The sequence below is a fragment of the Neodiprion virginianus genome, chromosome 3 (assembly GCF_021901495.1).
Source record: "Neodiprion virginianus isolate iyNeoVirg1 chromosome 3, iyNeoVirg1.1, whole genome shotgun sequence".
In the NCBI taxonomy this organism is placed as follows: Eukaryota; Metazoa; Arthropoda; class Insecta; order Hymenoptera; family Diprionidae; genus Neodiprion; species Neodiprion virginianus.
The window spans coordinates 7,732,981-7,750,216 of NC_060879.1; the positions used below are offsets into that span (position 1 = coordinate 7,732,981).

Here is a 17,236-nt window from a genome sequence, read left to right on the forward strand (position 1 = left end):
TTTAATAACTTAAAGAAATTCGTACACTGCAGTTCGAAAATCTGATTGCAAGGTTAAATAAACTTACAATCTTCAAAGTTCCAATTCGACGAATAATTCGCACGGTTTCAAATCAGTTAAAGAAATAGGGGAGCGAATGTATTAATTTATTCGTATTTGAAAATCGTGTTAAAAAATTATGGGAGTGTAATCGTTGAGTGGGTTGTATTATTTTTCACCGAAGATTACTTTCCAAGAACAATTGTGAAATCGGATTCTGGACCCAACGTATGAAAACGTTCGTTATAAACGCCTTGCGAAGAGACGGACGGGGGTCGGGAAGTTCACGTGCAACGCGTTATGACCAAGGTATACGTTTGATTTGTGAAGAGAGTGCACATCGTGCCGATAAAACCCGTAATCGAAGAGGTGAAATCAATCGGGATGCAAGAAACCGAGAAGAGAAAGCAAAAATCAAGAATCACGATCGAAATCCTTGAGGTTATGCAGTAATCCTACCCTTACCGACCGAGCAAATTCACCCTTTTTTACCTAAATCGAATAAACAAACGGACGGAAAGCGTTTAAATTTCGACGGTGCGTCGCTCTTTTGCTGCGGAATTCAGAAAAGTTAGTCAAGAAAGGTATTTGACACGTTATGAACAAAAAGGGTGAGTTTGCTCGGCCGGTAAGAGTAGGAGTACTACACGACCTTAATCATGGGTACAACGCGGAAGAGATAAGACAATAACGCTTGACTAAATGAAGAATCAATTTTAAACCAGCAATGCGAAAGTCTCGCGTAACATTCAACCGAAACCTGCAGCCGCAATGAATTATTATAGAGACGTAGTAAAAGCCACAGCTGATGATATGCTCCAGACTTGAGTCCGGTGAATTTTCACAGCGATAAGATAAACCCGAAGACGACAGATTTAAACGAGCTTGGTAGTTTCTCTCGTGTAACGGGATCGGCCACGAGATTTTATATTTACTCAAACTCGTTCGAAAAAAAATATATACATGTACATAAATGTACAGTAAATAAACACGCCTTGTACCTACATAAGACTTGTATTACTTGTATTCGTCATCATAGTACTCAAACAAGTTAACCGCACAAATACAGGCCGAGGGAAATGAATGGCAGTAATTTCACTTCGTTAAACGCGTTTATCTATAAGAAAGTACGCAGCACCAGCGATGAACTAATTGTGATGCATTTATAGAAACGTTGTAGTTTAAGAACGCAGATCACTCCGTGTTCTTTGATTTTCTCCTTCTCTTTTTCATCGAAATTATAATGTTAATACTCAAACTTGATTTCGTTAGTTGCTTATATTATGTACTGTACTAGGTTTAAAGAAAATAGTGTATAATATCATTTTCATAAAAAATTGTACATTGTACGATGAAAATTTACAAACTTTGTCTTTTTTCCTTCGAATTTTGTTTCAGATATGTATGAATTCAAAATTTGACAGCAACTAAATCAATTCGTCTAATAACAATGCAAATTTTGTGTTTGTATACTTGAATATGTTATTGAAGTATTTGATCGCACTATTTTCGTCTTCTTTTTCTTCTTATTCATCGCCACCCTCTTCTCAGAGAGATATAGACTCAGCTGCTGTTTTTAGTGTGTTTTTCTTTCTCTCAAGTCAGTCTCTCGTTTACGATGGTCATGAAATTTATCGTCATTTTTTTAGTCACAGTTGCGTACTCACTGTTCTCTCTCAGCTGTACCAGCATATCGATATTACGACAGATGTAGTCATTGGATTCTTCTGGAGAGCTGACCTCACCGAGTGATAATATCCTTTATGCAAAACAAAAAAAAATTATTCCCAATAACACCATATTCCGACATTTTTGAATCGCGTCAAAATATTAGCATTGAAATTAAACGGTCTTTCGATTCACCTTCACTTTTGTAAGTGTTTTGGAAACGAAAACAACTTATTATGCTCGTTTCCATACAGCCATAGTGCATAGTGCAATATTAAAGAAAGAAAAATAAATCGGAATCCAAGTATCTTCGTTAAAAACTATAAGCTGTGATCATTGAATTAAAATGAAGGCATGGAGAAATAGAAGGCACCGAATCATTTTTTTCGTATCTATTTGGCATTTATTTTGATAGTTTTTCAAGTTTTTTCTGTTGTCGACATATTCGTCCGATGATGTAAAACTATGGTCGTGATGAAATAAAAAAGTCAGGCGAAATATAACAATTTCGGATATTTCTGGGAGATTTTCGAACACATGACGTGAATCCAGTTGTAAAAAGTTCCTAGAGTCTTAGTTTTTTGTTGTATTATAAAATCTATTGTTCTCACCGATCGAAGTAATTTGCAAAATAACTTAATCGCTCATCCGTCCAATCAGTATGTGCAATAATCTGTAAAAATTGAACATCGGTCATGTTAACAAAAGAATGATCAGACCGTTTAAATCAGAAACGAAATATCTGTATGTATATACTTCAAAGAAAGCTGAAAGTTTAATCTACAAACGCTTTATTACCTGTGATTGGAAGCAACCTGATCCTAGTTACTTATCTCTTTTAATGCCTCGTAGAAATATCTACAGGTTACTTTTATCGAAAACTCAGCTCGGCTGGGCGACTGTTTTAGGTAAATTAATTATTCTAATTGAATGGCTGGACGTAAAATAAAGTTCTTCGACAAGGAGGGAGCCTCCTTTGTTATCTACAAGGTGATTCATGCGCGATCAAAGACCCCGAAAACTAAGGGGTCACGATACTCAGGCTGCAGCCGGGGAACAGGCCTCTTCTCGAAACCCGGGAGACGCTGGACCACGTTTGCATACGATCGTGGCCGTGAACCGTCAAATTTTTATGGTCCTCTAAATTTTCGTGGGACCGGGACTCGCGCCTGCTGAGAGTGCATCGCGCAGCGACGGAAACGAACCAACTTTGAACGCGAACAAGTGTAGAATAAACTAGCGTGAGTGTAAAAATGTTGAAAGATTAAAAGATTAAAGGGGCAGAGTGAATAATTCTCAAAAACCCATAAATATGTGTTTCGTTATTAATTTCAAGATGTAGAAAGCCCGTGTAGAGAAAAGTTGAAATGTAGAAAGTCCGTGTAGAGAAAAATTGAAATGTAGAATCGTCGCAATTCGATTTTTCACATTGTTAAATTCTGAGATCAGAAATCTGACGGTTTCATATGTTGGTTTTCTATACTTCGAATTTATAGATTTTGAAATTATAAAAAATTGATTTTCACGTCTTTCGAAATTCATTGCCGTGACATTTTTGTTTTCTGATCTTGCTCCATTTTTACTCCCACCTATAAGACGGAGTTACGGTAAAGCGGGGAGTACAAGATAAACGAGAAATAATTAACTTGGACACGTTCGTTTTGAGGATTTTTTGGGATCGTGTATTATATCTAATGCCAAAATCCCACAATCTTTTCAAATTCAACGGACAACGTAATTAATAATAACATATGACATGTGGTGACACGATATCTCAAGTATTAAAAAAAAAAAAAAAAAACCAGTAACCAAAGTAAAAATATAAAAGCTTGCATTATTCGCCCTACTTGATTGTTTACTGTTCTCGAAAAATAAATTCAGAATAAATTTGACTGCAGTTACTGAGAATGGATAATTCTTAGAAATCCTTATATTTCAACTTTCTTTTTATCAAAACTTAAAAAAAAAAAAAATTAATACAACTTTTCAGACGATCTACTGAAAAAATTATATTCCACGATCTTGATACACCTGAAAAATGAAAATTTAGCAATTGTAATATCTTCATTTGTTGAAACGTGTCACCTTCTCTAATTGTACCATAAAAATTGTGTGAATTGTTGAGAAAAAATAACAAGACATCACAGATAAACGAAAAAAATCCCAGACAAAAATGTTGCAAAAATGAAGCTTACGTGCAGAGAAATGATTATAAAAAGTGAAATGTGATATTACACGAGTACGAACGTGTACCATGTATACACGTATGTGAAATTGCATAAATTAACGTCAATCAAGAGAGTTGATTAGGACATAAAAAGAGTAACAACCTTAAGCTTGATTAAGCTAAGATATACAAGTAGTTGAAAGATTTTATTAAGTAAATTCAAACTAATGATGTTGTCATACTTGTTGCGACCGGCGAGGCATGGAAGCACGGATGACGATGAACGCTGCATAAACGGCAATTACATTAACACACGTAAACGTAAATAGGTATTGATTACTGCACTACAAAAGTTCACGTCAGTTTTGAATAGGTCCGCGACGTTTCACTTAAACGCCAACTAGCCATCGTGCGCTTAACCTCTCTCGATACTAATTTCGGCATTGCACACATGAGCGTATCCATCACATGAAGTTTTACAGAATACTTAAATCAAGTATCCGAAAACCGCGCTAAAGAATGTTTGACGAATTACTTCGTTTCTCACAAATTCGGTAGAAATAAATTCCGCAAGTGAAATCGCGTAAATTATTTTGCAAAAGTTATACACGATCGACAATCATTTTAGCCAAATTTTTTACAACATTACAGGCGTGACGATCGTCGTAAGTGTTATGATTGCAACAAGTGGCAGTGAGAGAAGAAGTGTAAAAAAATCTGGAGAACGAAGATAAGACAGTTTTCGATCAATTAGTCACGCGATGAGATTCTTGGTTAATCGATACGTCGAAAAATAATTGATCAATCAATCAAATTTCGATCGATTAAAACAACTGATGCACATCATTTGTAGCAATATTTAAATGTTACGCAAAATTGTGTCACTTGAAATAAAACTGCATTTATTTGAATTGACAAAACATTACTTTGGCCATGCTTAGTAAATTCAGAAAATTTTTTCTTGATCACAGTACAGAGCAGTGCATTAACTTGACCTATGAAACTCAAAATAAACTTTTGTGAAGTTCGATATAGGTACAGCTGTACACCAAAAATAAATTGATAAAACCAGAATTGATCGGATGTTTCTGAATCTAGAAGAATAGTTTGTCATTTCAATTTCATTTCTCTGAAACTGTCTTGCTTCAAATATCATATGCATCGAACCAAAAACTAAACCGAAAAGAAAATATGACAAAACGTCGCAAAACATATCAAAAACGTGGATGGAATTTCTGAGCATAATTTCTTTTTTACAAAACACTTTCTGTATTCCCGCTTTGACCAATATGATCAAGAAAACAACCCTGACAGTTGTAATGAAGACGGTCGTGCCGAGTTTCCCGTGCTGCTTTAGGGACAATAGAATATTAATGTACAGCACGAGACACGAACTGCACATATGTGCATCGTGTAATATTTATACGACGTATGTTTGCGCGTAATAACGTACATAAAATAGGTAGATACCGACTGCTTTGTGAGGCTCCGGAATTTGGCAGCGATAATCGGTTTTCATTCAAATGTGTGGGATATTTGTGTCACATGTTAACACACGTGAAGCTCGTGTGTAACCAATGTATAGTATAACACATATGCGTCGGGCCCATAATACAAATTCCAACGAAGAAGCCCACCCTGCAGCTGCATCTCTGCCATTGTTGCCGGTATAACCGCAGGTACATACTCGGCATGTCCGCTGTGTGCATCGTAAAAAAATTGTACAAGGTACACACGTATGCCTTCTTCAGCTTACCAACAATGAGATAAATAGCGAAAAAAGGCGACGGAACTCTACGTCTTGGTCCATGCCTGACATAAGACGAATAAATCTCATGCTCTTGCACACGTGTAAGTACATTTGACCGCAGTGATTCTGAGGCGGATAATTTTCTCGACGAATCGGTTACGTTGGCAATGCAGATTCCGCCCGCAGCGCCACCGCCGACCAGCCGCGAAACAGACTCGATTTCTGCAAGCGTATCGCAATCCGTTACCATCGATTGAGACTGTTTCGCGGCCGGCCGGCGGTGGCGCTGCGGGCGGAATCTGCATTGCCAACGTAACCGACTCGTCGAGAAAATTATCCGTCTCAGAATCACTGCGACCAAGTGTACAAGTGGTTTATAAGCATAATGCGCGTATATCTACATTTACCGCGGTGATGTATTTATACAGAAAGAAAACAAGTTGAATAGTGTTCTGTGCCAATGGCGAAAATCGGCCGTTTTTAAAACTTGCGTGCTCAAGTACGGGTTCCAAATTTAAAAATTCTTTGGCAAATTGGTATAACTGATAGATCGGACGTCAAATTTTCGTCAAATCATTTAATGGAAATGTAGTGTAAAAACGAAAAATAATTCCTATACTGTTCTATCAAGATAACGATCCCGGAAATCTAATCTATTACAAGAATGGCCAATTCAGTTTCCAATTGAAGATTTAATGATGCAAATTTTTTTTTTCAAATTTTTAGCGCGTACATACAAGGCGCGGATTAGTCGTTGGAGCAGAAAATTTTTAAAAGGAAACTTGGAACTGTTTCGCGAATCACAACGGAAAATGTGCGTGTATTGCAGACACACCGTGCGACAGTGTGTGTGTCTGCATGTGTGCTTGAGAGTACACGATGAGTGTATACCGCGGCCAGTGTTTCAAATTAGACGAGTAAAAATATCTACATCGATATATAGGTCAGGCTGAAACACGCAAACGAAACGGAGGCTCAGCTGTTCGTGCGGACGACGTATGCATAACGCATTTTGCTTGTGCAATTGTGAGTGTAGAAAATTTTGCTATTCCTGACACTGCGAAAATCTGTCGATACTTAAATTGCATTCAAATTCACCAGTTTTTTGTCCAATTCACCGTTTGACGCTATTCGAAGAATTTTCGTCGATTTGTAACCCAAACATTTCCGGATCAAATTTCGCGGCAAAAGTAGACTTTGCGTTGTTTTTTAAATGCGTGATGAATCTGTAGAAAAAAAGCAGGTTTTATCGTAGATATACAATTTTATTCAAGTGTAGCGTACAGGAGATGTTTTACTTATTTATTTCTTTCCAATTTCTAAATCGATTATTCGTGTTTCGTTAAATTATAATCGTATCGAATAGATTAAACTCGAGCCTCTTTGACGGTTAACGATAAATTAACTTCAGTGCAAAAATTACGGCACGAGACTAAAAGTAAAAATAGAAAGCAGTTTGGGCTTGGTACATATCCGCGCGGTTTGAAGGCAAAGAAATCGAAAAAAATAAAAATCTCAAGTGTAGACCGTGCGTATAACACAGCGCCTCTGTGGAAGAAACTCTTTAGACAAGCCTCTCATTTTTGTATTTCTTCCAACGTTGTTTTTATTGCCCATAACGCGACGCTACAAGCGCCCCGACGAAAATGACAAGCCTGTCGTTTACCTGTCAACGTACCGAAACGATAAGCTTAAAGCGACGTCAGCAATTACCGAGAACTACTGTTTTATTACAAACACTTATATACTGGCGAGAAATTTTTTACATTTTCTCTTTATTCTTTTTCCGTTTTTCTTTATAGCGGACAAAACCTGCGCGCCACATTCCTCCGACGCGCATTCAGAGTTTTAACTTTTATATGAATGCGGACTTGGGGAATGTCGGGCCATTGTGCCCGGTGATCAACTCCAGATGCAATCTCAAGTTTCAGGCATTTTCGTAAAATTCCAAGCATTTTTACGACGATCTCCGCGAAGGAATCCCATCGCGATTCGGCAATTTCCCTACAGTTTCACTAATTTTTGTGACGAGTTTTATAGAAATTTGGAGAAACATGGAGATTTCATGAGTATGCCACGGAATTACGTACAACAATTTTCATCAGGTTTGTCATTGAAATCGTACAGAGCTTTAAAAATCATCATACGATTTTCCATGAGAATTTTACGGAGTGGCGGTAATTTTAATTGGGTTTTTATGGGGGTTTCATGGTGTTTTCTGTAGAGATTTAATGAGGTTACAAGAATATTCGCGGATATTCGAAAACTTTATAATTTGGAAATAAAATACACGGGGATGTCCTAATTTTCCCATGTTTACAACAATTCAAATTCCGTTGAATTGTCGCAACGCTTCAAATGGCACGATACAATATTGCGGCATGCGTGACCTCAGTTTCCCAGAAATATAAAATCTTACAAAGTTCAAGCATCGTGTAGGAAGTCATCTATTAACTTCCCCGATTCACACGCGTGTTCGGTTATCAATTTTTCCAAATTTTTGACAATGCTTGAACACAGAACCCTCCGATTAGCCTCAAGCGTAAGAGATCCGAATGCAAAGCGTGCACAGCCGAACCTAACAATAAGCCTAACAAAGATGGACTCGTACGGCTGCTGCCAACGCCGACGGTCAATTACTGTATATGTAAACTGTGAGCAAGCTTCCTGCTTTAGAAATCAATGTGTATTCAACCAGCCATCTGGTCACTGCAGAGACCGATGCCTGTGATCGTTGAAAATGTGGCCAGTCTTGATTTCTCGACGACTTCAAAGTGAAGGACAACTGTCCAACTGAGAGAACCGGAGCTTTTCGATCACACACGAAATGTGTAGCTAAATTCGGCCGTTGCGCATGTATACGATCCACGTGGTGTTGCCATGCCAGTGAAAATCGCTGGTCTAGATATCGAGAGGAATAAGGTGAAAGTTACAATTAGCAGACTGAATTACCGACTGCGCACGCGCAGAATAATTGGACTCTATTGGTCGGTGAGATGGTGACGCGGCAAAATTTTTTCCGCAAGACAGGGGAGCCAACTTAGTCGAAACGAAGTATGAGACGCCAAATTCTCTCGAGTCAAGTAGCCGATCGAAATTGCGTTGTTTCGATGACTCGTACCAGTTATCAGTCATCGGTCGGTTGAAAACAAAAGTTTACCAAGCTTTCCCGATTCACTAGATGATCTGTATCAGATCTGCGGGATCTAAGAACATCCGTATCGCTTACATAACCTCCGTAAGCTGCGTTTAACAGCTGAAGTTTCAGTTGGCCAGCCTGCGTGAAAATCCGACAAAGTTCACGCACGCGCATTCGGACGCTCATTGTGCTAAGTTTCACCGTTTTTTCTCGGTATAAACGTGCAACTAGACTAGATTTTAGGGTCAAAAGAAAATCGAATCGAAAACCAATTTCGGAGTATGATGCAAGATTGCAGGGGTTTAAAAATCTTCTCGAAACGCCTAATTAATGGCAGCGATCTAGAACTCGACGGATGAAAAACGTTCCGCGCTGCACACGTGCCGATAGAGAATTCTTGGTAAGCCTCAAGTAAACTCTTTGTACTTGATGCGGTTGTGAAGGGTTCTGCAGCAGCACATCGGTCATCTGCGAAAACGCGAATAAACGCTGAACGTCTCAATTACTCCAGGCTCGCTTACGCGAACGTGGTTAACGAGGCTCTCCTTTACTTGCGGCATGAAAATATTGCGTCTCTTTTTGCACAAACACACGTTCCGATATCACATCGTACGATTTCTGGAAGTAAATTTCACGACTCGAAATACCCATTTTTTTTTTATTGACTTTTCATTTTCGTTGTGCAGAAAAAGTAAAAATTGTCATCGAAGCGTTGCGAGAAATTTTACAAACAATTAAAGAAACTTTTTATTCACCCGGCGATAAACATAATATTCGATTTCTTGTACAATAGAACCTCAAATTTTCCAGCTCGAGATTTTGGAAAAATAAACAAATGAAAACAATCAAACCACGGTACAGAGTACGAGAAAACAAATCGGTTTATCGTCAGGCAAGCTAAAAAAAAAAAATAAAAAAAAAAGTATTGATAAAAAAGTATTGACGCTGCTTTTCAAAAGCCTTGCCCAGAATCAAACGATACCGAGTTCCGGGCTACAAAACAGCTGCCGCAGGCCACTCGGGGCACAAAAATAACTCATTCTAATCCCTCGTATTAATTACACAAAACGCTTGGTCGCCCAAGTTAAGTGCTTTAAAAAAGATAAGTTAACCGTTGATAGATTGCTGGGTGTGCGTCTTTTGAAGAAATTCTCGTTTCCGTTGGAACTTGAAAAATCGGAAACATGAACTAACTGAGAGACACTTTTCTAATCCTATACATTACAGGACTTGTCAAATCGTCAGGATATTCTCTTGACAAAAAATTGTTGGAAAATTTTGGTATAATTTCGATGCTGTTTTTTTTTTTCGGAGAAAATGAGAAAGAACGAATCTACCAATCGTCACTTTGTTCTGGCCTAACTGAAAAAATAACACGTTGAAAAGAAGAAAAATTGAAAGCAAAACTCTTCCACTCGCAATGTCAACGAAATTAACAGAATTCGAACCAGTGTGACATACGTCACGAACTTTAGGGACATCTGTTAGATGTACAACGACGCTGCCACACCGCGAAAGAAACATCGCACAGCCGGAATTTATGTAAGTGTATAAATAACCGAAAAGCCATTAACTAATTCGAGGTTATTTCAAATCCTCTATACGATATCGTATACAAACACCTGCCGCCGATTGAATATAATTAACCAAGATATTTTGCTATTCAAAAAATTTACTGTTTCGACTACATCGCGACAATTTATTTCCCGCAAATTCACGTGATTATTAATCCCATGTGATGCGATACGCGGTTTCCTTGCATCTCTTTCACGCTTTGTTCGCTATCAATTTTGGCAAACTCTCCAAATTCACTGAGAGGAGTGAAAACGAAAATTAAAAGATTCTCGAAACGAGAATATCGTCTCTGTTTGATATAATAAAATATAAACTTCAAAGAAGTCCAACGAAATTTTTCGGTGCTTATTTTCGATTTTTTTTCATACAAAAAAAATATGTACCTACACTTTTCGACCAAATGTGACGTGATTTAGGCAAAGATTGGGTCAAAGTGAAACGCTCCGTTCAACTCATAAACGTGTAAATTACCGCGTGGAATGCAACAAAAACGAGTGAAAAACAACGGCACGTAACGGAGATAGTCGAATCCCTGTGCAGTGCGAATGTGAAGCGAGTCAAACAACCCGAGATACATAAATCAAAACGCATTCGCGTCATATTCCATGCACAAAAGCTTTTCTCCTATGAATCTACTTACATAAGTTAAGTCGGGGTTGAACACCATGACTCGGGAAAATCATAAATTATCCACGATTATAATCCACTGTCTCTTAATTTCTTCCATTGTACGATGCTAGAAGTTAAGGATGCATGGGACGTGTACAGTCGGGTTAAAATAGTCTTGAAACTGAAACGGGATAAAAGATATGCTTACAAAGTGTTACTGAAACTAATCTACAAGTTACGTCTAACAAAAAGTGTCTCTGTAGTACAGGAAACAATTTAAAAACACTAAATTTCAACCGCCATAATCTCATTTATTACATCATTCTATTTATAAACTTAATGAATTTTCCAGAATTCATTTCAGTTGGATTTTGATACAAAATTAACATGCTTATTGCTGGATCGTTATAAGTTTATTATTGATAAATTATAAGGATTTCACATGTCGTTTTTTTTTTTTTTTTTTGCCTACTAATGAAGCAAAGAAAAAACAAGGTGGTCAGTACAAGGATTTGATTTATAAGTAGAATGAGCTATTTTCAATTGAATTCGGACAAATGATATGAATTTTTTAATGAAAATATAACAAGACAACGTGACTTGTGATCCCTTGAAAGTGACTTTTTCACATCATATTGACCTTGATAAACTTCAGTTTATTGTTTTGGGCAATTGATTCGTTATTTTTTGTTTCGAAATATTTTTAATCCGACTGTACGTTCCATACACACACGTTTCTTTAAATTTAAATTTGATAATTTCGATTCGCGTATGTCAACCTTCCAATACCAGGAACCTTACTAAAAGAAACTCCGTTTCAACACGAAGTCACGTTTCACGTATTATTTGCAACCTGTGATGACTTCGCAGGATCACCAAGTCTGTGAATTGGATCACTCAATTCTGACATTGATTTTCAGTAAAACTTGAATCGCAACTATATGCAAAATCTAATTCATACCTTATAAAAATTCATCTTATTAATAAAAAAAAAAAAAAATGCAATATCAGCGATAACAACAACGGGTGAAGTTTGTTAGTCGTTAATATCGGGGAATACGAGTAGGAGGAAATTTTATTTCTGGGTAAATTTAGCGCCATCGTTTATACCGGAAGAGAATAATGGCTTAATATAATACTATGATTTATTATGTAAGATGATTGAACAGACCGAAACAACTTTACCGTAACGATCAGCTATTCTTAACTTCGACTTCGTGATCTGAAACAAAATAATCTATGTACGGAGGTTCAGTATCATAGACTTCTACTACCACTACCACTAGCCTCGGTTCTCCTGCACGTGCCCACATAAATTCTAAAGGTCGGCGATACAGTCGCAACATCAATAAAATACCATTTCGTAAATAGATAATATCTAATACTCGCATCCCTTTGCCACGCGATCTTATCAGAATGGAAATAATGGTTTCCGTTAGACTTGAAAAGAGAAAATGATGAAAGGCTTAGCTGTAGGCACAAAAATGACTCCCCCCCCCCCAATGTCTATAAATCGCAAATAATTTCATAGTAAAATCCGCTAAATTTAGACTTGAAAAGGATAATGAAAAATTAACAAGAGTTATCGTTAAAAGTTTCATTAGTCGTTATTACCGATCAATATTGATAGGTCTTGAACGCGATTTCGCCGTGAGCAAAAAGCATTATAATTTGGATTTCCTTTACCGGCATCCTCAATGGCAACTCGCGACACGAAACCCAGGTAACAGTATAATTTGCCTGTTCGAGAACGGCGTATTCATTACCATTCGATACATTGTAGAATGTTTTTTTTTTTTTTTTTCTGTCAAGAGGCGTGAAACGTTTCTGGTGGCTGAAGTTTGAACGACACCATCGCGGGACATCTTACAATAATTTCTAATAACATTGGTTCTTCTTTTTTCCGAAAACTTTCAGAGCGGGCACATCCGCACATCGACCGGAAGTTACCTCATCGAGCCGGCGGATCGTCAGACGGCTGGACGAGGATTGACGGACAAACCTGTCCTCCATCAGATCTACCTCGCTTCTGCAACGCGCTCCAATTCTAACAGCGTAAATCTACCGGACGACAGGGCAGGAGAGAACGATTGTGTCCTCATTGGTAAGTCGGATCTCTCTCTGCGGCTCATTTTGTACACGTCAACCCGATCGGGTTTATAAATATTTATCAATCTCGCATACCCCGTTTTTCTCTCTATATGGTCAGCTCTTACACACTGTTCCTTTTGACGATACAAACGTATACTCTGATGTGACATACCTACATTGTATACAGGGTGAATTCCTAACGACTGCACGGTCCGTCGTCTGCTGAAATTCAACGCGCACGCGCTCAAATCCGAGCGCGGCTGTCTCTAACCTCAAAAATTTTCGGACAGCTCTGAATTGAGCTCGACCGCCATCGATGGGTTTTTAAATTTTTTAGGTTATGTACATCGGGGGAACTATCGTTTAAGTTTACGACGGTTGATTGCCTTGGCAAACGTTAAATTTTAGTCGATGACGGAACGTGCAGTCGTTAGGAATTCACTCTGTACAGGTATGTAACACGAAGTTTGGCGGTGTGAACAAAAATTGATTTCATAAACTTGAGTCGTACAATTTTTCAATTTCTGACGTTTATTTTTACCAATTCAACGAGTTAGAATCTTTTACATTGGCGGGATGGCCACTGGGTTGAGAAACTTGGAAACCACGAAAGTGCCACGGACTTTCATGAAATATGGTGTCGCTAGGCGCGTTCCAATGTTTTTTCTTTTTTCAAAATTTATATTTCTTCCTGAACTCGCTTAGTTATCAATAATCATTTGCAAAGACGATAATAAATATGGTAATAACAATGTGAATGTGATATACTTAAGACCTAAGTTTCGTATTTACTAGAAGTTGAGGAGATTGATGTGGACAATATCTGCACTTTTTATCGATTTTAATACGAGATAATCGTACATTGATTATTAATCAAATTAATTATTGCATGGATAAGCTACGAAGATTAAAAAAAAAAATCAAGTCAGAAAGTACTGGAATTAAAAACGAAAGCTTAGACACATCGATGCTTTATTTCAAATTGCTTTAAAACGATAAATAGTTCTTTTCATTACACATTCTACGCTGGCTCATCTTACTCAGAAGACTATTTTTCTACAAATTCTTTTTCTTCAGTAGTCAATTCAATATTGTTATTTTTAATCATAGCCAATGTCGGTGTAATTCTGTAACGTTAAATATTATCCAACAATACCAATATGACGAAAAAAAGTCTTTCAGCGAATTTAAAAAAAAATAGTATCCCGTTGAAAGTAAACCATCGTTGAGTAAAGTTTCACGAATTTACTAGATTTCAAACCATTTTGATAAACACTCTACATGCGACTATTTCGTATGATAAGATTCATCAAAAGTTCTGTTTTTCAACGGTGAACTATTCGATTTCATTGAAAAAAAAAACAAAAAAAAAAACCACCAACAAGCGAGAAGTCAATCAAACAGGAAAAATTCAGGGAATTTTCAAAACCATATTGAATGGCTGATTTGATTATAAGTTGTGAAATATGACCAATGCCTTAGTCGATCGAAAAACGTACACGCGCGTAACATGATTTATTATTCGAGGATCTTTTCTTTAGGAGTAATTAAAACGTTTGTTTTCTTTTCACCGTTTCGGCGCCCGCGGTGATGATCTTATCCGGCGGTCATCCATCGCCCACGCCGAATAATTATTCTCATTTCGAATATCATAGACAGACAGTCTCCAGGTGTTTGGCCGGCGGCTGAACGAATCCCTAGAGCCTAGACCGCTTGGCGTCTTGAATTATAAAATTGCAGTCATCGTTTACAGGTTTAACACGCTATATTCTTACATATACGTATGAACAAATCAACTTGCCGTAACGAGTATCGAGTAGCATTGGCCGTTTAACGCAATGCGCCGAATTAAACGGTACGTGTTTCATTATTAAAGATTCATTATTTGAATAATTTTCACCTCGTTTAAAATTGTGCGAAAATCGTCCCAATCGATACATTGATAACTTTATAATACGCTCTTGTTACAAGTGTACAAAGATAGTCAGAACCAGTTGGTAAAAATTCAATAAATCCAAAGGCGGAACGATTTTGTCCCAAATTAAATTGTGCTTATAACGATTCACGCGTGTAAGTTATTTGTTCTGAAAACCGAGCCTTGAACTTATGCACGGTTACGTTGTGCAAATATGTACAAGGAAGAAACGGTGCGGGTAAGTTCTCCTGTTCAACGAGCCCATGGGATCAATTATCTTTGATCTTTGCGTTACGGCTTCGCTGCATGTCTTGCTACCCACACAATTATTAGTGTACCTAATGCTTACGTGATCCGAGTGGTACAGGTGCCTAAACTGACGGATGACGACCTTCGGGATGATCTTCGGTACACGTAGAGGTTCGAATTTACTTGAGGATGTATTGAGTCTCGCCGACAAGTCGATTTAACGCCGATCACTCGACTTAACGCTCGAGATTGATCCCTCGAATATTTTACGTCTGATCATACCCGGCAGCTTCCTGACTCAGCAACGTTAATCAATAATCTCTGGTTCGTGAAACTGTGAATTGTGGTTGTGGCGAGGTGATGGATGAACAGTTTGTGCACTCGTACCACCTTTTCGAGAGAGAGATACCAGCTGACACTGCGCAATCAGCTACGCATCTGATTGTGTAACGTGAGTTTAGGTATTTAACAATTAAGGATGAACAGACCCCACCGTCTAATTCGAAAGCTGGGAAAAGAGAAAAAAATTAGCGTTCAAAAAATCCTTCGCAACGTTATTTACGCCAATAACGGCGAACGCGGATGAAATAATATCCTTACTGTATGATGGAAATCAATCCGATCCAAATCGAATAATACAAGCTGGAATATCACCGATTTAAAAAAATTTACTATTACTTGAATATTCAAGATGATTAAACTCTGGTGTTTTTGATCCGACTCTCATATCTCTACGAATGGGGTTCGATTGTACAGAAATCAGTTCTATAGAGCTAATGTTCTACAGATTGTTTTCCTACAGAAAGATATTCGAGATTTACATCAGAAATAAATCTGCATGAATTATTTTACCGGAGAATTGTTCTACAGAAGATTTTTCTACTGTACGGAATTCGAGATTAGCATGAAAAATAATATTCAGTTTGAATTATTCTACAGAATATTTTTCTAAAGATTGTGTTTGACACAATGAAAATCGGAGCAATCATCGAATCGTCTCAAAATCATTATTTAATCGTCAGTTTCGTAAATTTTGATTTAATTTAATTTAGTTTCAATTATTTGCGTTGAATTTGTGTTGGGTGTGTGAAACTATAAAACTTTTCTATAGAGAAATATTCTGTAAAAGAATTCTCCTATAGAATAATTCATACAGAATATTATCTTTTATGCTAATCTCGAAATTCTTTTCTGTCGAAAAATATTACGTAGAACGATTCTCCGGTAGAATAATTCATGCAGGTTTATTTCTTATGCGAATCTCGAATTCCACTCTGTAGGGAAATGTTCTAACCCGAAACCATTCTGTACAACATATTCTGTAGAAAATTTTCGCTGTAGAACTGATTTCTGTAGAATCGATCCACCTCTATTTTGAACGGCTCATATCGTTCGGTTGTTTGTTTGTCCGTTTTCAAATATGCAAGCTGTTTCCGAGTAAACGCTGCGGTATGTTGGGTTGCCTACGATTGAGGTGCACAAATATCGTTAAGTCAGACGTACCGAGTTATCGATAGTTAGGGCGTTCAAAATTCTCGCGAGAGTTCTGCACACAACTGGCAAGACCGCCGGTTCCAGCTCACTCAAGAGGACTTTAAACGCGCCAATTGTCGATAACTCAGAAGGTCTGTTTTACCGATATTTGTGCGCCTCTGTGGTTGGCAACCCAACACACAGCGGCGTTTACTCGGAAACACGCTGTATTTAATTATTTCTCAGTACCGTATACGCAAAAGAATATCGCTCTTCGTTGGACGCAACGAAATCATTTGTGTGAATATCTTTCGGACGCGTTTTGAAATGACCCGACGTGACTTGACAATACTTGCCAGCGATTTGACGCCTGGGCTTTGATAAAGTAATTCGACTAAATTCGGACCGAGATGCGGGACCGAGATTCATCTAGGCGGAACTCTGGGCTCTCGACCAAAAAGTAAGAAACCAATGGCCCACTAGGTTCGGGGTTTTATCTTGTATCTCAAAGCCAAAGACACGGCGTGAAGATATTTACATATCGTACCATCAATCACACGA

The 17,236-nt window shown here is 37.7% G+C and overlaps 1 protein-coding gene across 4 annotated transcripts in view; it reads left to right on the forward strand.

The window, feature by feature from the left end:
• LOC124300141 (A disintegrin and metalloproteinase with thrombospondin motifs 9-like) overlaps nucleotides 1–17,236 on the forward strand; it is a 180,027-nt gene that overhangs the window by 126,219 nt on the left and 36,572 nt on the right. For all 4 annotated transcript variants that reach the window (XM_046753840.1, XM_046753842.1, XM_046753841.1 and 1 more), the window contains one exon: nucleotides 12,865–13,051. In XM_046753840.1, the coding sequence (XP_046609796.1) occupies nucleotides 12,865–13,051 (187 nt within the window). The remainder of the gene's footprint in view (nucleotides 1–12,864; nucleotides 13,052–17,236) is intronic.